This window comes from Typopeltis vanoorti, chromosome 13 (genome assembly GCF_054136105.1).
Source record: "Typopeltis vanoorti isolate ZY-2024b chromosome 13, IOZ_Tvanoo_1.0, whole genome shotgun sequence".
Lineage (NCBI taxonomy): Eukaryota > Metazoa > Arthropoda > Arachnida > Uropygi > Thelyphonidae > Typopeltis > Typopeltis vanoorti.
In genome coordinates, this window is record NC_143561.1 from 49,940,893 (window position 1) to 49,967,144 (window position 26,252).

General features: G+C 35.1%; 2 protein-coding genes across 3 annotated transcripts in view; one reads left to right on the plus strand and one right to left on the minus strand.

The window, feature by feature from the left end:
• LOC150100138 (dnaJ homolog l(2)tid, mitochondrial-like) overlaps positions 1 to 17,277 on the plus strand; it is a 149,140-nt gene extending 131,863 nt beyond the window's left edge. The window contains exons 11-12 of one of the 2 annotated variants that reach the window (XM_090402825.1): positions 3,262 to 3,391; positions 17,108 to 17,277. In XM_090402825.1, coding sequence (XP_090258951.1) covers positions 3,262 to 3,359 — 98 coding nt within the window. In that variant the 3' untranslated portion in view covers positions 3,360 to 3,391; positions 17,108 to 17,277. Of the gene's footprint in view, positions 1 to 3,261; positions 3,399 to 17,107 lie in introns of those variants that run through there. The other variant, XM_090402824.1, reaches the window with a different exon arrangement.
• A 3,747-nt stretch (positions 17,278 to 21,024) lies between these two features.
• Positions 21,025 to 26,252, minus strand: part of RpS3A (ribosomal protein S3A) — a 65,333-nt gene continuing 60,105 nt past the window's right edge. The window contains exon 7 of the mRNA XM_090403217.1: positions 21,025 to 21,184. Coding sequence (XP_090259343.1) covers positions 21,060 to 21,184 — 125 coding nt within the window. The 3' untranslated portion in view covers positions 21,025 to 21,059. The remainder of the gene's footprint in view (positions 21,185 to 26,252) is intronic.

Genomic DNA, 26,252 nt, shown 5'->3' on the forward strand with positions numbered 1-26,252 from the left:
TGTGAAGTTGTTATATTAACTTGAGATAAGAAGATTTATGTTTTTGAGACTGTGAATTGTAAATGGAAGTTAGAACATTGATTTAGCATGAGTGACCTAGGAAGATGTGTTAAGTTATTTGTGTAGTTCCATTTTAAAATAGAGTTCTTGTATTTGTTAACCATATCGTATATTAAATGTTTTATTTTGTTGATCTAAATATTGTGTTTGCCTGAATTCCTTTTTATTGCACCGTTCATAAATGTTCGAATCTAGCGGGAACCCCAAGTGAATATGATAGTAAATGATTTGGCCTAATGAGATGACTGCTAAACTAATTTAGAATTGATCCTACTATTTATATAGACTAATCTAAGAATAGGGTGGCGCAGTATAAATATAAATTTCCCTACTTTTGGATCGGTGATCACTTCGCAATTGGTTATTTTAATTATAAAAGTGACTTGAAACTAGATGGTGAGTTAGAACACGACAGGAAGAAAGCCGTCGCGACAGTACTTCCTAACTCTACCACTAGTTGGTGCATGCATGTTATCTATACATCAAAAGGAGTGATGAAAATGTTGAGAGTGTACATTATCTATCGAAAAATACGGTATATATATATATATAGGCAATGGCACTGCCAAAATCTCCAATATTACATATGAAAAATTCTAATAAATATAGAAAGAAACATATTTTAAATGTTGTTAAACATCTGTAACGACATTTAAAATATGTTTCTTCCCGTATTTATCAGAATTCTTCATATGTAATGTTAGATATTTTGACAGTGCTATTGCCTATATTTTTTTTTTTTTTTATGCAATGAATTTACTCAGCTATATGACATAATTAAAGAAATTTAATAACTAGAAGCCAAGAAATATGAAAATAGAAAAAAACTATTTTTTATTTGAATGCAAAACTATTTTGTCTTCTTAGAAGACTTCATTGGGTACATAACATGAAAAGAGATACAAAAATATGTATTATAAATTAACTTGCAAATGTATTGCTGACATTTGAAGAAAACATCGTAAACATTACGTGTGTGTGTTGTGTGTGCGTGCGCACGTGCCTGTACATGGACTTTCTTTTTTTTTTTGGCATTTATTTCCTTTCAGTAGTCTGTCTAATTACCTTGTTTGGGGAACCAGCATAAGAATTCCAGGCAGACAGGAAGATCTGTTAACATCTGCCTTGGAGAATATGAAAAATACATTCGCTACCATTATTATGGCAAGTCAGGAACAGACCAAGCATTGGCATTTTTAATTTATAATATAAACAAGTGGAAAAACTTTCAAAATCTCTAATCCAAAGTATTAAGGGAGGGTCGTGTGACACTTTTGGCTACTTGTATATGGAAACATGACCTCTGCATTCTTCAACCTTGGTATTATCACTTTTGGGTGTGGCTCCCACTGATGAGACCTCAATAAAGATTGAAACCAGTCTGGGTAGTGCCCTTCCCATAATGCTTAGTACTCAAGGATACGTGCCTTGCATTATGGTATACTAAAGCAATTGATGTGAAGTTCATTAGCCTCTATATGTGAGTTGCCCTGTTTCTACATGTAACTTCATGTACATGAAGTTACATGTAGAAACAGGGCCTCCTCAGCTTCCAAAACAAAGCTTGCACATGAAGTTACTTCATGTGCAAGCTTTGTTTCCTTACACTTGAATAAAGGATGAAACCAAGAATATAATTTCTTGTCATCTTTTATTTTAATAATTTTATTAAAATTATTTAATCAGTTTTGCCTTATTTCCCACAAAAAAAAAACATATTTTTCCAGTATTATCCTTGACAACACTGAAATTTCTAGACAAGATGAGATTTCTCTTCTTGGAATCTCATTGACATCAAGCTTCTCCTGGTATAAACACATCACAACCATTGCCTCCTCAGCTTCCAAAACACTAGGATGTCTCTTTTGCTCAAGATATTACTTCACCTCTGAACAGCTGTTAACCTTGTACAAATTACAAATCTGCCATTTATTGAATACTGCTCTCACATTTGGGGGTCAGCTCTAAAAGCTCCCTTGAAATTGATTAATACCCATCTCTCACCAACTCATTCCACCCACTTTTGCACAGCTGTTTGGTTTTTGTGATATGTGTGTTCTGTAAATATTTCCATGGCAAATATTCACATGAAATAGCATCAATAATTCCCTCACTCAGTACTAAGTCCTTTGGAACATGTGCAGCTGCTGCTCAACATTCCTTAACAGTACAACTCAAAACCCACAGAAGTTTTTCCTCTTACTTTATCTCTATCTCTACTACTGCTGTATTATGAAACAGTCTTCCTCTTCACATGCTTCCCAAGAAATACAATATACAGGCTTTTAAATCAAATGTAAACAAGTTTCTCCTTTCCCAACCCACTATTTTGCCATGCTACTAATGTAATTTAGGTTGATTAACCAACTTCTTGCTCAACATAGAAAAAAAAAAGTAAGGTGTCGATGATCTCACACTGGGCATTGTAATTCATCCACCACTTATTCACAAAACACCTGTGCCTGCAGGAGGATTTGGACCCTGGTTGGTGGGAGAGAATACAAGCAGTCTACCTTGCTAACCACATTGGAAATGCCAGATTTATTATAACAGACATTATCTAACATTTTTTGTTTGCTAAGTCTGCTGTCATATGTCCATAGTAAGACAAGTTGCTCCTGCAACAAATGTATACATCCTAATAGTGAGAGGAGATGTTTCACGTTTATTAGCCATGTGCATTCACAAGAATATAGTAATTTTATTACTGCAAATAATTAATCCTGTTAACTTAAACCAGGATTAACGTTGTTTGTTGTAGCTTTACCTTGTGATTATTCTGATAAGTTAGTTTATGCCCAAAATATTTACAATAATAAAATTACTATATTCTTGTGAATACTTCTGTTTGATAAATGTTAATGCCACAAGTTCCATTTAAAATTAGACATGTTTCACAGTTTTTTTTTTAACAATTCTCAGCTTTTGTAGTGTTAAATCATTAAAATGACCACACAATTAAAATGCTATATCATTTAGTGGTATCCATAAGTTTTATGATGAAAACATTTCAGCAAGTAAGCTATGATTCCTTCAGTAGCATTGACACCATAGGTTCAATGCTACTGAAGGAATCATATTATTCAATTGACATCTCTTGAATACGAATAATAAACACAGTAATACTAGTAGTAAATGGTGATACCTAAATTAAATTTGTTCTTTAGAATCCACTTTTAATGATTTTTCTTTCATTTTTAGGTAGAAGCAAAACATATGCTGGAAAAGATACAGGTCACAGTGGCAATAGCAAAATTACTAATATTATAGGAAAAATTAAAAAGGCTATACTAGGTTAAGAAACACTAAATGTTAATTTATTGCTGTAGAGGTAAGGAATAAAGTCTTCTTGCGTTAATTTTTTTTTAAATGTCAACCTCTCACACTAGAAGTTATAGAATCTTTATATATTAATTAATTATTAATATCATATGTTTTTAGAAATGTCTAGTGTTATTGAATCCAAAGATAGTGGATTGTGGAAAGCGAGGAAGTAACTTTAATATTGAAGATAAATGGAAGCCAGTTTCAAGTACTGTGGAAAAGTTACTGTGCTAGTCTGCACTTGCATACTGATAAAGAGAATTCTAGCAGTTTAGAAAGTGAATTATGAACAAAAATAACCAGTCATTACTACCATCGTGTAGAGATTTGATGGAGGAAGTAACCAGACAGGCAGAAGATATTACAGAGAACACTGTGTTCAAAAGTTCTGAAAAGAATCAGTCTACAAACTTTCATGTGCAAACTTAAATACAAAAATTTTATTGGGGAAAAAAGAGGGGTTTCAAAACAAATAGAAACAGTAGCAGAATCCAAAGAAATCATTCATTTGGCGGGGGGGGGGGGGTGACTTGACTTGTCATGAAGTTGTCTGCAGAAACATAAAATAAGAATCGTATAAGAAAAACTGCCTGGCTGTTAGCATATGTTTCTGGAGAATAGAGAAAAATATAAGGAAGCTAATTTGTGTAAAATTTTGGATAGGGAAATAACACCTGAGTTGGAAAATTGTATGAAAAATAAGTAAAGAGCATCAAAGATCATAACAATATAAAACCTAAAAGAATAGTATCCTGTCTAGGGTCATTACTTTGAAAAACTATTAAATGAGAACAAATAATAAAAAAATAAAAAAAAAATAGAAGAAAATATCCACAAGGAATTCAGTGTTGTGCATTTTAACTCTGAGATGGGTAGAAAATTATTTTCACTAGATTACAAAGTAAATTATATTTTTTGCCAAGTTGGTAGTTTCTTTGGATTCTGCTACCACTTCTTTTTGTTTCGAACCTTTCTTCTTTTTCCCAATAAAATCTGTGTACTGGAGTTTGCAGGGTAGACTGATTCTTTTCAAACCTTCTGAATCCACTGCACATGAAGTATCTTCAAGACTCAGTAAATTGTAATGCAGAAGTCATTAATTCAACCTTGAAGATACTGCACATGTAAAATTTTTTTACACTTAGATAAAGGATTAAACAAGAATATAATTCACTTTTTTAATCAAGTGAAAAAGCTTTCTACAATTACCTCTAATCCAGAGTATTTTAATATGGTGATATATTTTATAATTGTAGAAAAGGAATATGACAAGGTGTCCAGGGAAACGTTTTTCAAAATGCTAGTTATATGTGGTAAGTGGAACATTATGCAGAGCAATACATAGTCTATATTTAAGTTGTAAGTCAACTGTTGGAAATGCAGGAAAATGGTTTGATGTAAAATCATGTGTAAGACGAGGATGCACGTTATCTCCACTTCATCATCTATATCAGTGGTTCACAAAGTGGGCAGTATTGCCCCCTTGGAGACGCTGGACCAATCCAGGAGGCCGGTAGTGGTGGTTTCTTTTAATTCTCGTGAGCAAAAGGGGGGCATCGAATTGACATAAAGGGGGATGGTAAAAGCATGAAGGACAAAAATTAGGTGCTGAAAAAAATTTTGATGATATAACTGTTGTATAATGTAAATAAAGGTAAAAAAAATTGGTGGCTTTATTTTCCAAAGAAATGTACAAAATGCAAGTTACAGTCGATTGGCATTCCAACGACACGTCTTAACAAGCAAAGTGTTGGTGGGCCCTCACTTTAAAGTGATCAGGTTTTTACAAGTCCAGTATGCATCGGCAGAAACACATGCATGTTATGACTTGTTCACTGTATAATACTATAAATACGTGAGACATACGAAATAAGTTTTAGATTGTTTCTGAATTGTGTGACAAGCAGTTAGCAATTTGATGTAGTTCATAAAAATTTTAGTGCATATTTGATACCTAGTTGGTACCTTACTTACACAGATTACACACAAAGCAAATTACTGTTTCATGTGAGTATTTTTATACCTTTTCTTGTAAAAAAATAATTTGGTTTAGGTATGGGAGAAGTTGCATTCTAGCAATTTTGTATTTTTTTTTTTTTTTACAACTTTTTATAGATAACATCATGGCTGAACCCAAGAAGAAATGTAGACAATATAGGGATGCTTAAGGATCAAAGCTGTATAACTGAGAGGAGACCTTCACATCACCTTTAAAGGAATGCGGAGAACCAACCAGGGCTTTTGACCCAATGTCCAATCCTCACCTTCTCGTGGTGCACCCTGTTAGGTATCTACCTGGATATTGAATGAACGAGGATGGGCTGGCAATTTGGGATTTAGCCGACCAAATTATATTCTTATTGGCTTAAACCAAAATATAAAAATGATATTACAACATGACAAAATTTCATGCCGGCTGGGGCGTCGCCCGGTTAAACAAGGCCCCTGTTGTTTTTGCCAGGGAACCAGGGCGAACAGCAAAAAGTCAGCTACTGGAACAAATCCTAAAACACACTCCAACTCAACACCAGAGTTCAAGATCGGTACTATCAACATAAGAAGTCTGAATGGCAAAGAAATGGAGCTAGCTAGAATTGGATAAGTACCAGATCGACATAATAGGGGTGACTGAAACAAAAAAGACAAAAACTGATGAGATTTTTCTGAGCAATAAATACAAAATGTTATATTCAGGCAATGACACTCAGGGAAAAGAAGGTGTAGCTACAGTATTGAAAATAAAATGCGAGGCTAATCTTCTTGAATGTCAAGCAATATCAAGAAGAGCGATGTGGGCAAATATCAGAATGGGGAATTGGGCAATGAGACTTATTTGTGCCTATGGTCTCATAGAAAGTTCTGCTAATATAGAAGTGGAGGATTCTTTTGAAGCTTTAGAGAAAGCAACTGACACAATGAAAAAGGAAAAGTTGGTCCTTGTTGTGGATAAATAGCAGAGTAGGAAATGATTATCACACATACAAAAATGTTTTGGGAAAATTTGGAGAAAAGAGCAAAGCTAATAATAATGGCAAATACCTGTTGGATTTCTGCTCAGGACATGGACTGATTATTACTAACACAATATTCCAACATAAAAATGTGCACAAATCATATGGACAGAAGAGGCAACGAATAAGAAAAGTCTCATTGACTATGTTATTGTTGATAGTGATGTTTTCCCACTGGTGCAAGACAGTAAAGTGTACAGAGGATTTGAAATTGAAAGTGATCACCATTTAGTCTTAAGCAGGATAAAATTGAATTTCATATTGAAAAGAAGAAAACATGTAAGAAAGGAATAAAAGTTGAGCACCTCTCAGATATGAACTGTAAACAAAAATACGCAAACATTATTCAAGAAAAAATGAAAGAGTTTGAGAACAGGAACCAAACCTTGGAGATTCAGTGGCAAGCCCTGAAGAAAATATTGATTGATTGATCAATCGATTCAGCCAAACAGGCATGTGGTGAGGTTGTCTGCAAGGATAGAAAAATTAGAACTCCATGGTGGACAGAGGAAGTTAAAGAGGCAGTGAAGGAAAAAAAAAAAAAAGAAAGCATATCAAAAGTTCCTGGCGAATAAGTCAGCTTGTGCTCTTAGAGAATACAGAGACAAATGTAAGAAAGTGAAACACTGTGTAAAACTAGCTAAACAAAAATCATGGGAAGACTTTGGTAAGAACATATCAAGAAGGTGGCAAAATATTCTAGAGGCTGTTGAAAAAGCTCAGAAATGGAGGAAAGAGTGTTGTAAAAGGAATTAGAGATGATAGAGATGAATTAGAGATGATAGATGATAAAGGTGACATGGAAACTAGTGAAAAAGATATCCTTGATGTATGGAGTAATTACTTTGAAAAATTGCTAAATGAAACAAGCAGCGATGAACAGCACAGTAGTAAAAAACACTCTAGACATTCAATCAGGAATATGGTTATATATTCCTGATCGAATGTATACTTGAAGTAGAAAAAAGCCATCAAAAGCCTGAAATGCGGAAAGGAATGGGAGTAGATGATATTCGACTAGAAATGCCCAAGTATGGAGGTATATAAAAGTCTTACAGTCGCTGCACAGCATAGTTCAGAAGGCCTGGACAGAGGGACGAATTCCAGATGATTGGAGTAGAGCTCTCATTAGTATCCATATATATATAAAAAGAGAAATAAAACTGAATGTGAGAATTATAGAGGTATTTCCATACTGAGTGTTCCTGGTAAGATTTATTTAAGTATACTTGACAAACGTTTGAAAAGGATTGTTGAAGGGAAGCTTAGTGAAAAACAAGCTGGATTCGGGCCAAGAGGTATCTGGATCAAATTTTCACATTTCGACAAATAGTCGAGAAATGGTGGGAATATAACAAAGATCTGTATTAAATTTTGTAGATCTGGAAGAGTTGTATGACAGAGTGCCAAGAGAGAAGCTGTTCAAAGTGCTACAGTTTTATGGTGTCAATAAGTCTTTATATTTGAGTTGTAAGTCAGTAGCTTACAAGATATAGAATTGAAGGAAGTACAATAAGATGATTTTAGGTTAAATCTGGCATCAGACAAGTATGTACATTATCTCCCTCTGTTATTTATTATCTATATGGATCACATTATGAAGCAAAGTGGTATTAAACCTGTTATCAAAATTGGAGATGTTAATCTCAGCTCTTTACTCTATGCAGATGATGTTATACTTCTAAATAAATCTGCTACAAGTCTGCAAGATTCCCTGACAAAATTGAATAACTCTTGTAATAGATATGGTATGAAGGCCATCAATAACAAGACAAAGACAATGAAAATAGGCAGAAGCATTGAAAATATCAACTGCATCTTGAATGGAGAACCTATAGAACAAGTAAAACATTTCAGTTACTTAGGCATGATTTTTAGTGAAGATGTAAATTAAATATGGAAATAGACAACAGAATCAACAAAGCTGGAATGGTAAGAAGTCAAGTGAATAAATTTATATGGAATAAGAGAGAAATTAGTCAAAACTTATATGGAATAAGAGAGAAATTAGTCAAAACTTAAATTAACTGTATACAAGACAGTATTCAAACCAATTTTAACCTATGGATCTGAGAGCTGGGTTAGAAATAAAACACTTGACCACAGATGAGAGTCCTGAGAAAAGATTAGAGGGGTGAACAGATGGCATCAGTAGCAATGTCATATTAAAAGCGAGGATATTAGGAAAGAACTTAATATTGTTAGCATCCAGGAATGTGTTAGCAGAGCTAATCTCAGGTGGTATGGTCACTTAAACAGAAAGGGAGAAGAAAAAAGATTAGCAAAACAAGTGTTCTTTGCCAGGTTTGCAGGAAAAAGACCCAGAGGAAGACCAAAATATAGGTGGATTGATACAGTAAAAAACCTTAGAAGAGAGAAATATAAGATCTGATAATATTGAAGTCTTGAGAAGTAACAGATTGATTTGCAGGAAAATTGTGGATAGAAAGTTAGTAATGGTGTAAATTTTTCATGACTTGAGGGTATATATCAGGAATTTGATGGTGATGAGATTTGAAATATGGCTTTATTCAGTCGGCTACAAACAAAACATTACCAATGCACCTGATTTGCCAAAAAGAAGTTTCTTCAAACAAATCTATGAAGCCTTCAAGACTAGAAGAACATTTGACAAAAGTTCATGCTGATAAAAAAAAGATAAGGATTTATCGTATTTTTAAGCACTTAAAAAAAAATTCTTGAAACAACCAACATTGGCAGGTATGTTTTCAGCAGCATCCAAACTAGATAATGATGATGGGTTGTGTGCCTCTTACATTTCCCTACCGATTACTCAATCAGGAAAACCACATAATGTTGGTGAAGAGCTAATCTTACCAGCTGTTTGTGAGTTTATACGCACTGTACTGCACAAGCCAGCCTCTGATATTATCAAGAAAATTGCTTTTAGCAATAATACAGTGCAACAAAGAATTGAGGAAATGGCTCAGGATGTTGAAAGCTCATTATGTGAGTATTTAAAAATAACCCATTCTCTATACAACTGTCTACCTTAGCAAATGTAAATTACATAAAAGAAAGAATTCTGCTGAGTTTTTTAAAGAAAAAGAAATCCCTCTGAAAAATATCTTGTCTGTTGCTACTGATGGTGCTCCAATGATGGTAAAATGCACTATTGCAGTTTTATTGCATATTTCAAGAGGTGGTGCCATGTGTATTCACTGTACACTATGATTCATCATCAACATTTAGTTGCCAAATAGCAAATACACAGGTCATTGCATTATGTAATTACAGCAGTCAACAAAATCAGGTCATTGCTTGGACAACTTTGTATTGAAAACGATGTAGAATTCGATCGCTTGCTGCTCCATACAGAAGTTTGTTGGTTATCAAAGGGTGCCTGTTTGAACTGATTTTATAAACTCTTTGACTCAGTGCTACAGTTTTTAGAAAACAGATAATTCTTTACGAGTCAACTTGATTAATTTCAAAAGTGACATAGCTTATTTTGTGACTGACTTGTTTAACAAATTTGCAGCTACAAAGAGATGAGCTGAATTTAATAAAAACAGAAGCTATTATTTCTGCATTTGTGTCAAAACTTGTCCTGTATAAACAAAACTTAGGAGGAGAATTCAGCGTTTTCCAAATCTATCAACAGTGGAAAAATGTGAAGACTTGCTCAGCTGTTGTCAGCATTTGGAGGCTTTCCATTGTGATTTCAACCAATGATTTAAAGATATTCTTGAAATGAAAATACCCGATTGGGTTTTGGATCCATTTTCAAGTACAAACACAGAAGAACTGATAGAAGTAACAATAAATGAGAAATTAAAATTCAAAAACAGGTACCAACAGTTCTGCAAAAGCAGATGCCCATACTTTATCCTGGATTGTGGGCTGTATAAAGTTTTTAATCTCATTTCCATCATATTTAGTGGAATGTGGGTTCAGTGTGGTCACTAATCTTTTAACTAAAAAAAGAAACTGACTGCAAAAAGCTGGTCATGGTGAGTTAAGAATGCTGCTGACAGATATAGAGCCAAATATCAATAAATTGGTAGCAGCACACCAGGCTCATTCTTCTCAGGGATTGTTTTTAATATTACTGATCATTATATGCTTAAAAAAAAATAAATAGAACAAGTTGGATAGAAAAGAAAACAAACATCACAGTCAGACAAGAATTATTGTATAAAAAGACAATAATAGAAAAAAACAAGAACTGAGATGGTTTGGCCACACTGTACGCAGACATACTTCCTAACGTCCTAATCAATACTTTTCCAACTGAAAAAAAAAAAAAGACCCGAAGACCAAGAATTACCTGGCTGAAATTAATAAAGAACATCTCAGGATGCAGAAGAACATATAAGGAACTTTTTCTAACGAAATGAGAAGACTGGAAGATCCTACTCAAGAGAAGACTCAACCCTTCTTAGATGGAAGAGAAGAAGATCATTATATACTATTTTATGTGTGATTTTTACACGTTAATTTATGTTTGTTTTCTTAATCTTAATAGTGTTATTAAATTCTCAGCTCCAACTTGTCCTATGTTTCTTTTTGTTGATTTCAATAAATAGTTTTAAAACTTCAGTTCTAAGGTGTCTTATTTCCAAACTAGAGTCTCTACTAGATGCCTAATAAAACGCAAATTTGTTTCTGTATCGATCTGTTTGCTTAAAACTCAAGAACAGGCTGGTCCGATTTTTTTTTTTTTTTTTTTTTTAATATGTATCAGTTAGAGCTGGTCAAGTCTTAGAAAGTAGTTTTTTTTTGGGGGGGGGGGTGAATTTTTTTGGAAAAGGGGGGCAGCAAGCCAAATAAGTTTGGGAATCACATTATGAAAGAAAGTAGCATTAAATCTAATAATATAATATTAGAATTGGAAATATCGAACTTGGCTCTTTGCTTCATGCAGGCTGATGTTGCACTCCTAAATACATCCAGTGTAAGGCTCCAGGATTCTCTACTAAATTGAATAGCTATAATAAACTTGACATGAAAATCAGCAATAAAAAGACAAAGTATGAAAATAAGTAGGAACATAGACTTCAGTTGTATTCTCAATAAAGAATAAGTACTTGTAGAACAAGTAAAACATTTCAGCTATATACAGTTTTTAGTGAAGATCGCAAATTAAATTTGGAAATATACAACAGAATAAGCAAAGCTGGTATGATAGTGGTGAGCCAGTTGAATAAATTTATATAGAATAAGATAGAAATTAGCCAAAACACTAAACTAGCAGTATATAAGACGGTTCATACCAGTTTTTGAAGTTATAGATTGGAGAGTTGGAATAGAAGTAAAGCACTTCATCAAAGATTAGAGACTACAGATATGAGTTCTTAGAAAAATTAGCAGCCTGAACAGATGGCATCAATGGCAGAATCATACTAAAAATTATTAGGAAATAACTTGACATTATGTGCATTCAAGAATGTGTGAGCCAGACTAATCTAAGGTGGCAGAGTCACTTAAATGAAATGGGAGAGGAAAGATTGTTGTTGATGCCAGGGAGAAGTGCCTTAGAAGAACAAAATGTTGGAGTACTAACAAAGTAAAAGAATAATTGGGGGGGGGGGGGATTGTTGAAAGGAGATTAATAATAATGTAAGCTCAGGAAATTGACTACTTGTATGTGGAATGTATGACTTCTGCATTATTTCAGGCTTGGTATTTTCCTGGGTTCTGTTTCTCAATATAAAGGTTGACATTGGTCTGAGTAGTAAACCTCTCCCTTAGTACATCCAAAAGGAAGTGTGCTTTGCATTATGGGATGCTAAGGCAATTGCCATGAAGATACTTCATACAGCAACTTTTGTTTGCTTACACTGGGGTAAAGGTTTAGATTTTTTTAATATAACTGATTTGGTAACAATACCAAATCAGTATTATGAAATGCTTGAAAAATTGTGATAGAGAAGTGTTTTGTGATTGTTACATTACACATTTTAATCCAGGCTTGTTTACAGTTTTAACATATAAATTGGAAAGCAAGGTTGCAAATAAGAACTGATCAAAGAATGGATACAGCACGACCTTGATACAGAAAATATTTGATAATTATCTCTTCTAGATTGCAATCTAATGTCAAAAGGATCAGCAGGAACCCTTGGCAGATATAATTTGTACACCACCTTCCAAAGCTCAGGCTGGTAGTGATGAATCCATGTTTCATCCACTGTTATGAAACAACACAAAAATTCCTCTGGATTCTGTTGAAACTTCAAGCTGTCCTTACAACAGTTCACACATTGATGCTTTTGATCCAGTGTGAGCAAACGCGGCACCCATCTTGCGGATAGTTTTCTCATATGTAAATGTTCATGTAAAATATTATGTACACGGTCATTTGAGATGCCCACTGCCTTAGTAATTTCACGTACCTTCACTCTTCTATCATCCATTACCATATCATGGATTTTTTCAAAAATTTCTGGAGTAGTGACGCCGACAGGGCATCACTTGTGCTTATATGGCCACTTCGAAAGTTACTAAACCATTCCAATCGAAGGTGCAAACATGATAATGTTTATCAAGGTTAGCTTTGGTTTCCTGAGCCGTTTTGCCTTTCAAAACGTTTAATCACTACACGAAATTCTTTCATCCATTTTTCACAAATCATGGTACTTGATCAATTCAAATGAGAACATAGAGTAATAGATCTATCTGACTGAAATTTAGTGTGTGATCCTCCAACAGTTGCCAGCAACTAAAAATAACCTTGATACGTACTGATGGTGCCATCTCTTAGATTTTTGCACAAACTTATCAAACAGCCCTTGTACTCTACAACTCTCCGTGTCTACCACTATCATCTATATGTGCCATCTACTGGCCGCCGCCACCACCACCACCACCACTACTTTTTGTCTGTAAACTGCATGTGTTCTTAAGGCCGAATTGTCTGTGTGAGGTGAAAAACCAGAATTTCTGGGCGTAAAAACCCTGCTACCTCTGTATGTATGAGATTGGATAAGTCACCTTCAGTTTAAAAAAAAAAACATGAAGATTCCTCCCATCATGACAAGAAAGGCATTTTTCAATTCGAAGGGCACAACATACTGTTCTTCTAATTGCACTATGACAGCTTTACAGTTGAAGGTGCATTAGCCAGTCTCATATGGAGTCAGGATACCACTCATTCCGTATAGGAATGAAGGGGGGGGGGGGGATCCTTAAAACCTGTACTATGCAGAGTGGAAGTAGCTGCATAGGATATTAGTTATATCTGGTATTAGGGATTCAAGTCTCTGTTGGTCTGCAGTATTCTCACTATACTTAATGAGTTCATAAATTGTTTGCGTTATTCAAATTAGGTTCTTTCTTCTAGTATGCTTTAAATGGAATCTGAATTCAATTAAAGCAGGATTTTTTTCCCTAACTATCTGATGTTCCTTTGTCTGCTCTAGGTATAGTTAGGTCACTTACTGTTACAAGCCAAATGATCAGGAATTCAATATACAGTCCTGTCCCTTATTTATGTTGTTAACTGCATTTTACATTTTATTATTATTTGGGCTACTGTGACATCTTTGTTGTTTTTGGCATCCTTTGCCTGAGACTTTAATCAGTTTTTTTTTTTTTTTTTTTTTTTTTTGAGTCATATGTGTTTTGCTATCTGAAAAACAGTGCTAAGTTTTGTTACCTGTAGACAATTCTAAATAAACCTCAACATTATTCAAGATTATTGTCCAACCATGGTCACGGTCAGAATGTAACACTATGACTCAATGTTTGGTATAGCTATTTATATATGTTGTGATAAAACATTGCAGAGCATTCTATAATGTTCAGACCAGGTGTTCAAAACAGTAGCTGCTGTAGAGCCATTGAAAGTTGTTAAAGTGGTAATTAATTGTAAGTTTTAAAACCAGTAGAATTAAGTAACCTGAAAAAGCAGCCGGAAAGAGTGTGTGGTTAGCCTAGTAGCTGTGCGCTTTGCAACCATATGCGTGGGAAAGGAGTGTCCTAGGTTCGATTCCGTTGGTGACATGAGGAGCTGAAGGATCTTCCTCAGCCATAGCCAAGTTAGCTGGTCTTGGGCATGGACAGTAGGGTTTCCCCCCCCCCCCAGTTTATCCTGGGGGTTTTCACCCCGCAAAGCAGGCAAACTGCCCTTTAGAACTCAACACTACAGACATAGGATACACCGGGGCATAGGGCTGACCACCTTATCCTGTGAACTGTTTGAGGTCTCATGATTAATAAACCCTCAACACAAGGTAAAAGAGGGAAAAAAGGAAGATGAGATCTATTCCCATCTCTCCGAAGTGTTAGGCTGTCCTACTGGACAGCTGCAAGCAAGATACGTGATGTATGCATGCTGTATGACTCATTCTTGTATTTAAATATTACTAGTTTTTTTTCTGTCTTCTCCATGAAAGAAGCTCATGACATATTGAGGAATAAATGATATTTTACTAGGTGTGAAGCCATTATTCAAAAAATATGTGTCTAACACGTCTTTAGTAAATTACAAAATGATTTAGGAACTAGCACACAAAAGTAGAGGTGGGACTGAAGATGAATTTGGAGAAGACCTAAACTAATGTATAACAACTGAACAGATAAATCAGATATACTGAAAAATGTGAATACATCTACTTAGTAAAAAGATTACAAATAATGACAGACGTGTGAAAGTGGCATAAAATGCATTTGGTTAAGAACTGTGATATCTTTAGGAATAGCCTACCTTTATGTCTAAAGACAAATTCTTACCTATGCATCAGACCTTTACTTAATTAGAGACATTCCAAATCTAGAGGCCACTCAAAAAAGCATGGCAAGATGCATGATAGGAATAATTAGTGGAAGACATCATTATCCGTATGAAAACCTTGAAATTGGCAGGCCATTCTGCTAAATCTGACAAACTGGACCCCCAGAGATACTGTAAAAAGTCTAGAGGAAATACCATCATCCAGCAATGGATTGAGAATGGTTATAAGTCATATATATATTTCTTCCAATTAAATATTGGAACTAACATTAACTTTAGCAAAGTTAGAATAAATGATTTATCTTTTGGCATGCTCATTTAGTAACAAATATATGCCAGCATACAATAACATGGTCATTTTAATGAAAAGTAATGCCTATTTTTAAATAAAACAGTTTACTTCTCTGGTCTCTCAGATGGTATTTTTTTGTGTTCTTGTGCAGTAGGGATTGTAAAAGGATGTTGGTTAGCAGTGGGCCTTGTTTTAATGATTTTGGAAGAGAGTGGAGGAATAATAGTGGCCAATTCAGCAGATCACTGTCCATGAACGTATCTGTAGAAAAGGCAGAAACTGAACATCTGTGAGAGAGAGGGACAGATCATTAATTAGATTCCCCTCTTCTGAATAGAACTGAGCAATCTTAGAGGATTTTGATCATCCTAAATATGGGAGCAGTATAATGGTGAATGCTAGTCAACTTTACACTCAATCTTTAATTCTGGATATATTTTTCTCAACATTGAACCAAATTGTAATTAAATTGAAAAAATAATTTTCAAGTTTAAGAATGCTTGCAACTGTTTAGGTTAAGGCATCTGTGGATTTATAGGCTAGATGTGAAACTGCAGAAAAAAAAAAAAATTTTTTTTTTTTTCGGTCTTAAAATATGCATATTCTGCTTGTTAGTCAGGTACCTTTTTTTTTTTTTAACATGTCAAGATGCCAAAAGGTGGTAACTTGTGTGATTCTCTAAGTTACCACTAGTAATAATTAAAAAATTTGGTCATAATTTCTTGCTACAATTTTTCTCCAATCTTCTTATATCTTTATTGATATAGGAAGATTGGAGTTTGATATTGGAAGACTTGTCTTCCAATATCAATCTCCAATCTTCCAATACATTGGATTGGAGATTGATATTGGAAGACTTGTGTGATTCTCTAAGTTACCACTAGTAATAATTAACATCCTTGATAATTGAAAAATTTGGTCATAATTTCTTGCTACAATTTTTTCTCCAATCTTCCTATATCTTTATTGATAAATTCATTTACCTTTCCTGATTTTCACCCAATGACCTGCCTGGTCTAAAGTTATGTTCTGTTAACTCGTTTTCTAATTATGCTGATTAATCAGCTATCGCTGGCATGGTTGGCCATCCAGCCAAGCCATGGGTGTTTGTCTTCCACCTTCATTCACACAAGTGAATAAACACTCTCCCAAGATGGAGTGGGTCATCATTTGAGAAGTAGGCCTTTATTCCAGCAGTCAGGAAAAGTTACAGGCTGGGAAAAAAAAAAAACCTCTATTAAATCAAAAGTAATACTACAGCAAGCTCCCTATTAACTGCATGACTGCCTATGTTGCCACATCCTTCATGCTATAGCCTGGAGTGATTCTTTGGAAATAAGTTATGCTGAAAGAGTAGATAGGATGTTTGTTCTTACACCCTACCCATATTATACATTGCCATGGAATAACAAATACAGTATGTCACTGAACCAGATGATTCTCCAGAAGCATTTTGGGTACTCCACATTGGCAGTGGATAGCATTGATATATGTCACAATTAACATCACTATGAAAACTGCTGAAACATCTTTTGTATTTAGTTACCCAATGATAGATTGTCTAATAAGATTACACTTATAAACATTTCCTAGGTATGATTTGCAGGGAGAGATTGGTCAACCTATAGTGTATTAATACTGTGTAACCTTGTGTTTTATTAAGAATTTTATATCATTTTGTTAGTAATGCTCTTCCAGTATAACTTTTTTTTTCTATTGCAGAAAACTAACAAACCATTTGACTTCACTCTTGATGAGATCTCAGTAATTTCACAAGCCCATGTTTGTGCATTTATTGAGTCACCTGAAACTTAATATGGAGTAATAATGGGTTGAAGGCTTGAGATTACAGCAGTTCTATATATATATATATTTTTTTTTTTTGAAGTTCCCTAGAGGACATTGGTGCAAGAATTTGTAGTCTTAGTGTAAATAAAAAGATTTACTTTATTTTATATTAAAATGTACTGATAGTAGTGGTATCAGTGTGTCAATTTAATCACTGAAATTGGTGAAGACTGCATGTGTTCGAGTGTTACATAAAAACATACTGCCACGAGATGAATGCATGAATACTATCATTACCCAACTTATATTATCTTATTATATCTCATCTTATCTTCCTTATACCCTCTTTTACCTTGCGGTGTCGAGGGTCCATTGATCATCGGACCTCACTCCGTTTACAGGATAAGGTGGTCAGCCTTATGCCCCGGTGTATCCTATGGCCTGTAGTGTTGAGTTCTCAAGGCCAGTTTGCCTGCTTTGCAGGATGAAAAACCCCAGAATAAACTAGGGGAAAAACCCTGCTGTCCACACCCAAGACTGGCTAACTTGGCTATGGCTGAGGAAGATCCTTCAGCTCCTCACGTCACCGACGGGAATCGAACCTAGGACACTCCATCCCCAGGCATATGGTTGCGAAGCGCATAGCCACTAGGCTAACCGCGCGGACATCCAACTTATATTATAAACTATATATTTGTAAATATGCTAATCTGTTCTAAGGACTTTATACCTAGTATATCATTTGCAAAAATATTACTACATCACATTCAGCTAAGCAAGGTCCTTCAATTTTTCATGTTTTTTAATACAAGATTTACTGAACGAAAGATTTTTTTTTTATCATTAATGTAGTAGGCATCATCCATTCCATTGAAGAACCTTGATTTATATCATTTTTGGAATCATCAACAAATTTGCTGATAGTTAACTTTTATGATGCACTCCTTTTTCAGTCACTCATAACCTGGAGGTTACCAAGTGATGCATATCCCATTTTAATGGTTTGCTCTCAGCATATGGAAGAAAGTTGTACAATGTCTGAGAATTTAGAACTTATATGCTGGAGATGAAAAGAGAATTTGATACCACTTTTGAGTCCTCACACAAGCATTTAGAATTGTTTACATTATTCTTATGGTTTACACAATGTGACTATTATATGCTGGTTGGTTTCATGTAATTTTTATGACTTATGATCAGCATACACACTCCCTGGGAAGACAGATGGTGTAACATTAGTTGGGAGAATTTTTAGCTATAAGCAAACTTGCAAACATTTTCCTCAGAAGTGCTTGAACCTGGGAAATTCAAACATGTTTAAAAGTTGTTTGAGCAGATTTTTTTTAATGCAAAAATAATCAAGCTCAAAGACATTTTTAACCTGCTTGAGATAACCTTTTCATTCTACAACTAACTTTTAGATGTGATAGAAAGAAAGAAAATAACTCGCTTCTCAACATAATCTCCCTTTACTTCAACACTTATCACATCTTTGAATTAATATTTTTCTATAACTTTGAAACAACAGTCTGTAGTTGTCTGCTAAATGGCCTAAAACTGCATCTTTCACCTCGTCATCTGCAAATTTTCTTCCTCGGTCTTTCTTCATTTTTGAGAAGAGATGGTAGTCACTGGGTGCTAGATCTGTGCTGTAGGGTGGATGTTCAATCTCCAGGAAGCATTATGATGAAGCAGGCAAACACCATGATCCAGCATTCCTTGTCTCCTTTATGGTGTTGCACAGTTTGTGCTGTATGGTGGTATTCCTTTCCTTGAAAGTCAATCAAGAGAGCCCAGCAATCCCAAAAGATTGTTGTCATGATCTTGGTAGACTTGAGTGACCTTGCCTCTTCTCAGTAGTGCTTTGCATTTGCACCATGGAGTTTATTGGGATCTTCTTTTGGAAAGAAGATCCTAATAAAGGACCATGGTTTCATCCCCAGTGACAATGAATTCCACCACTACTGATTCCCTTGGAAAAGCTAAAAACTCGCAGGAACAAGTCACACGACCCTCCTGAATTGAAGAGAGAAGTCGAGGCACCCATCTTGCACTGACCTCTGTCATGTGAAGCTTCTCATGAATGATGCGAAAGACAGTTGTTACAGAAAGCCCCAACCTTGCTGAGATTTCTTTGAGCATCTGTCATTGAGCAGTTCCTCCTCAATAAGACATTTTCCTCAGTCAAAACTGTTTAGTCCATTCCTTCATGATGGAACATGAAGGAGAAGCTTTCCCATAAACACCATCCAATCGTTGTTTGATAGCACTTGGAGATGGCCCTTCTTTGATGAAAAAACTATCACATTGCCATACTCAATTTTTAACATTAGCCACTTAGCATGCCATGTGTTAGTCAAATAAGTGCCTCCAACTGAATAATGCAGGTAGAGTTGAAACTGGTACACTAACCTCCCCATAGATGTTATGTCATGCATGGCGTTTTAAAATTGGCATGAATTTTGTATGTCGGGCAGGAAACTTTTGGAACCTTCCGTGTAGTTAGGAGATACTCTGATCAGTTTTTGATGTGGACAGAAAAATTAATTAAAAATTACAATGTTATTTCACTTTTTTTTTTAATGACATACAGAAGGTTGTAAGACCTAGAGTGCTGTATATGAAACACTTAGTGGCCTGGCATTGTAGCTCATCTCAGTCAAATAAATCTTAAGTGGTCAAAAGTGGATATCACCTCACTGGACAGGTTGCTTCATTATATTGGAAAATACATTTTTTGTTACTAAAATGAATCTCTTATATGATGTCTATTTCCAGAAAATACCCACTTATTGTGCATTCTGCTTCAAATAAATTAATCAATTATCCATTGTAAGATAATCTGAAAACTGGACACCTGAAGCATAGGCTTCTTATACGTTATATTCATCAATATCAATACTGAATATACGTCTGGAAACCTGAAGCATAGTTTGCTTCTTATATTCATCAATACTGAATATGCTGTCGAGGGTAACTGCATGTCTGACATGTATTACTGAAGCATGGACAGCACAATTATGGCAGATTGTCATTCTATTTTGTGTAGTCTGCAGCTAGGCAAGCATTTGTTAAGTTCAGATTATCTTCAGTGTGCAGTCTTCATAATGATCAAACCAGAACATTTTCTGTCAAGTATAATATGCACAGGGAGGAAAAGAGAGAGAAAAAAAAACTTGACAATTGTCTCTGATCTAGGTGGCTTTAATTTAGCCATTGTATCTCTTCCTGGATCTGGCTCCTGCTACTGAAATCAGTAAGGATTGAAACTAGTCTGGGTAGTGATCCTTATGTTTTTGCACTGATGTGTGATTAACAGCCTCTACAAGTAGACTAGTAATTAATATACTTAGTTTACCTATTCTTGGGTAAAGGATTAAATAAGAATATAATTTGTCAATTATGATATACTATAATTTTTGTTTCCCCTCCTTAAGTATAAGTGTCAATGCTCTCATTACAACACTTTTCTAAGGACAACTCACTATAACAGACCTTTCCATTCCTTAGGTCCTTAAAAATTCGATGTAGTTAAAACTGCCAACATGGTAGTTATATATGTGAAAAAAGTCTTGCTCAACAGTATGATGGTTTAAACCATCTAGTATTGGACGTGCATGGTTCTAAAAATTACATAACGTTGATAATTTCTACAGCAAAATTTGTATTAGAATACCAGCCACATTAGTGTAATCTGATTACAAATATACAATATTTCAAAATAAGTGAACTGAAAAGTTACAACTAGAAATAACTGACAGAAGAAAGCCAGTTGATCAGCCTGATTTTACTTTGTTTCTTGAATCCGGTTAATGTGTCACTGTCATTTCTGAAGGGGGGAGAAAAAAAAGTAGACTGGCAGCATTATTTATTTTTCTATACAGTTTTACACAGACTCTTGAACTGGTGGTTCATAACCCTCTGGTCTGTCTACTTCCATACCTTCTTCCACATTTGCTGCACTTGTAGTTTTACCTGAACCTTCTCCATGAAGTTCCAAAAGTTTTCCCACTAAGAAAATAAAACAAGTGTTATAAAGAATTAATATAAAAATATAAGACGTGCTGTGGAAAACATAACACAATCACCATAATCCTGAAATGTAAATAGAAAAATATTATAACTGAGAACTTTTATTGTTAAAAGACGATAAGATGTAATGATTACAAATACAAAGAGCCAACAAGTTTCACTAGCCACTGTCTAGCATTTTCAAGGCTGTATACTGGTGTGAAAACAAATGCATCAGGTTACATGAAAACATACACTTTAGTAACTGTTAGGCCGTTACATTTGATAATTCGTGTTTGATGGCGTGCATGCATTCAAATGCTTCAGTCAGAATCTGGTACATGACCATGTGTTGTGTAGTTTTTCACATATTGTAGTTCTGTTGAGCTGAGAGAATTGATGAGATATTTCCATGTCTTTAAGAATAGCACCTTGATTTCTATTTGAAAGTTCTGTGTCTGTAGTCATTCTCGATGTAAGGCATAGAACTGTTTTTCCAATCAATAATGTGATTTGATGTTGAGAAATGATGAGCTAAACCAGATGTGATGATTCTATTGTGATTGACATCCCCCACGTGTTCCTTCTGTCTTATTTCAAAACTTCTAGGTCTGTCCAATGTAAGAAAGGCCACAAGTGCATGGAATTTCATATACTCCAGGAAATTTGAAGAAAGGTATATGTAGGTGGATTAATGAAGTTAACAGAGCTTAAGAAGACAGTAATCTATTTTATATAAGCAGCAGGAAACACGAGGGAAAAAAAGGCTAACAAAGGATCAAAAATAGATGCAGGGTGATCACAATTAAAGTATCCCTGTTTAAGGCCTTGTTGAGCACCACAGGGAAGCTATATCAAAGAGGAGAACATAGTTCCAAAATTCATCACCAGGGACACTATATGATGTACCAAATGTAGATGTAGTAATTTGTGTGTGTAAGGAGAAAAGCAACACAAATGTAACATTTTATTCACTTCTGCTATGCATTTGTGAGCTGCACAATGTACTGCCCTTCCTGGTATGCTACAAACAGCATCCTTCAACATCAGAATACAGCTGGTCAAGACTGATGTTGCACACATGCTGTTTTTCAACACTGGTAAATTATCAGATGATAAACCCTGTCTTTAAAAATCTCCAGAGCCAGAAGTCACAAGGAACCAGATCAGGTGAACAAGGTAGCTATGCAGTGGAAAATACAGCTGATCACTCTGGCTTCTTGATGAAATGTTCTTGAAGCTCTTGTACAGCCCCATCCTGAAAATGACTGAATCCATGCACAAGTGCTACTGTTTATCATATTGCGATACCTCAAACTGGGAAGTTTGGAATTGCATGTGAAACAAGAACTCCATTTTCAATCTGCTCAGCACCTGGGTCTGGCAACTTATGGCTACCACCAATTGCATCTCTTATGCATAAGCTAGTTAAATCGGCATTGTCATGAAGAAAGAGGTCCTCAATCATATTTCTGGCAAGCAGAACTCTATGAATGAGTTTATTCAACTTCTGTAATGTCTCCAAGTAATAGTGTTCTGAAACTGATTATGGCACCTACCTCCAAAAAGTTCATGAATATCCTGTGACTTCAATTTCACTCATCCTTAAATACTTTGGTATCTTTAGATACTGTAGTACCTGACTCAAACTACTGCTCATGTCAACAATATCGTTTCCATACCTTTTTTTCAAACAGGTATGAATTTCCATTGGACTCGCATCTTCGACAGTAAGGAATTCAATCATTATTTGCTGCTTTGAATGCATCTATAACAGATGCCATTTTGAATTACTCAAGTGTTGCACTCTTGTGACCGATCGCAATACCACTCAGTGACATGTCAGGCTTTTTGCCTCACTTGAATTAAAAAACAGGACAAACTGCTTTCATACACTAGCCTGGTTGGCTGAGTGGTTAGTGTACTTGCTCTCCAAACAGGTCATGGATTCGAATGGCAGGATTTCAATTAGACATCCATGGGCATGGATGTTAGTAATTGTCTTTAGGTGGGAGATGAATTTCGTTGCCCAGTGTGAGACTATGGCCTAAAAAAAAGTTCTATGTTCCGTCTCTAGAGCAGGGTTCCTGGACCATGTAAAAAATAAATAAATTACAATATATATATATATATATATATATATATATATAAAATTGGAGAGGCATAGGGCTAACCACCTTATCTTCAATACAGCAGTGGTCAAATGTAGAAAAATCCTCAAAGACCACAGAGTAAGAGAAGGGAAGGAATAATAAGATATAATTGATAAAAAATGGCACAAAAATTCTTACACCCCGTCCATGGTACAAAATGAATATAGGTTAAAAATAATCAAAAAACAACATCCTTCATATGATATGCAATGATGTTTTAAAAAAAGTAATACATCCCATGTGAAAGTACATTGTGAAGTGGGTAGGTTTGAATGGGTGAAGAGAGCTTTTGCATCATATTTTCTCATATAACCATGAAATGGCATCATCTTGCAACTAGACCATCAGTTGCAAAATGGTGAAGACTACTCGAAAATATGGCCATATGTAGATGTCTGATTTTTACTTGTTAAGGATATCACCTTAACAAAGAATTTACTACCAGTTGATAGAAATGTACTGACTAAGGTAATGTGCACAACACCCATGACTTCTTTATGCAAAAAACAAAAAAAAAGAAAAGAAAAAAAGAATCTGAGCAGTGTCACCAGACCAGCAAAGATCGTGATAATACTCAGTACTGAAAAATGCACTGGATGAATTATGGGCAATCAATTGCTGTATGAAGGTGTACTATATGAAGTCAAATGCACTGTAAGTGATTATGATACTTAGGACTAGGAGGTTCTAAATTATGTGCAATCATCTTCATCATCAAATTCCTGCCATGTACTCTCAAGGGGTGTACAGGATATGATAGTACTACATGAAAAAATTACATCATTACTAACTTCCTATCTACAATTTTCCTCCAAATCAGTCTGTTACTTGTCAAGACTCCAACATTATCAGATCTTATATTTCTATCGTCTAAGGCACTTTGTACCTTATCAATCCACCTATATCTTGGTCTTCCTCTGGGTCGTTTTCCTGCCAACCTGGCAGAGAACTCTTGTTTTGCTAATCTTTCCTCTCCCATTCTATTTAAGTGACCATACCACCTGAGATTAGCTCTGCTAATGCATTCCTGGATGCTGACAATGTCAAGTTCTTTCCTAATATCCTCATTTTTAATATGATATTGCCATTGATGCCATCTGTTCACGCCGCTAATCTTTCTCAGGACTCTCATATCTGCGGTCTCTAGTCTTTGGTCAAGTGTTTTACTTCTGACCCAGCTCTCAGATCCATAAGTTAAAACTGGTTTGAACACTGTCTTGTATACAGCTAATTTAGTGTTCCGACTAATTTCTCTCTTATTCCATATGAATTTATTCAATTGACTTCCCACCATACCAGCTTTGCTGATTCTGTTGTCTATTTCTATATTTAATTTACCATCTTCAGTAAAAATTGTGCCTAAGTAGCTGAAATGTTTTACTTGTTTCATAGGTTCTCCATTCACAACACAGTTGACATTTTCAATGATTCTGCCTATTTTCATTGTCTTTTTATTGCTGACCTTCATACCATATCTATTACAACAGCTATTCAATTTAGTCAGAGAATCTTGCAGACTTGTAGCGGATTTATTTAGAAGTATAACATCATCCGCATAAAGCAAAGAGCTGACATCAACATCTCCAATTTTGATATCAGGTTTAATACCACATTCCTTCATAATGTGATCCATATAGATAATGAATAACAGAGGGGATAATGTACATCCTTGTCTCACACCAGATTTAACATTAAACCATCTTCCTGTACTTCCTTCAATTCTAACTGCTGACTTATAACTCAAATAAAGACTAAGTATTGCTTGATATAATGCCCCATTGACACCATATAACTGCAGCATATTGAATAGCTTCTCTCTTGGCACTTTGTCATATGCCTTTTCCAAATTGACAAAACTTAAATACAGATCTTTGTTATATTCCCATGCTTTCTCGACTATTTGTCGTAAAGTGAAGATCTGATCCTGACAGCCTCTATTTGGCCTCAATCCAGCTTGTTCTTCACCAAGCTTTTCTTCCACAATTCTTCTCAACGTTTCTCAAGTATACTTGCACAGATCTTGCCAGGAACACTCAGTAGGGAAATACCTCTGTAATTCTCACATTCAGTTTTATTTCCCTTTTTATATATGGGTACTATGAGAGCTCTACTCCAATCATCGGGAATTCGTCCCTCTGTCCAGGCTTTCTGAACTATGCAGTGCAACCACTGTAAGACTCTTATACCACCATACTTCAGCATTTCTGGTCGAATATCATCTACTCCTGCTGCCTTTCCACATTTCAAGCCTTTGATGGCTTTTTCTACTTCAAGTATAGATATGTATTCCTGACTGCATGACTGGTCAGTGTTTTTTATCACTGTGCTGTCATCACTGCTTGTTTCATTTAGCAGTTTTTCAAAGTAATTACTCCATACTTCAAGGATATCTTTTTCTCCTGTTTTCATGTCACCTTTATCATCTCTAACTCCTTTTACAGCACTCTTTCCTCCATTCCTAAGCTTCTTCAACAACCTCCAGAATATTTTGCCACCTTCTTGATATTTATTTTCTATATTCTTGCCAAAGTCCTCCCATGACTTTTGTTTAGCTAGTTTTACACACTGTTTAGCTTTCTTACATTTGTCTCTGTATTCTGTAAGAGTAAAAGCTGACTTATTTGCCAGGAACTTTTGATATGCTTTCTTCTTTTCCTTCACTGCCTGTGTCCACCAGGGAGTTCTGATTTTTTTATACTTGCACACAACCTCACCACATGCCTCTCTGGCAGAATCAATCAATGTTTTCTTCAGAGTTTTCCACTGAAACTCCAAGGTTTGGTTCCTGTTCTCAAACTCTTTCATTTTCTTTTCAATAATCTTTGTGTATTTTAGTCTACAGTTCACATCTGAGAGCTGCTCAACTTTTATTTAATTATGTGCCACACAGTTTTAATCCCTTACATTACAAAGTG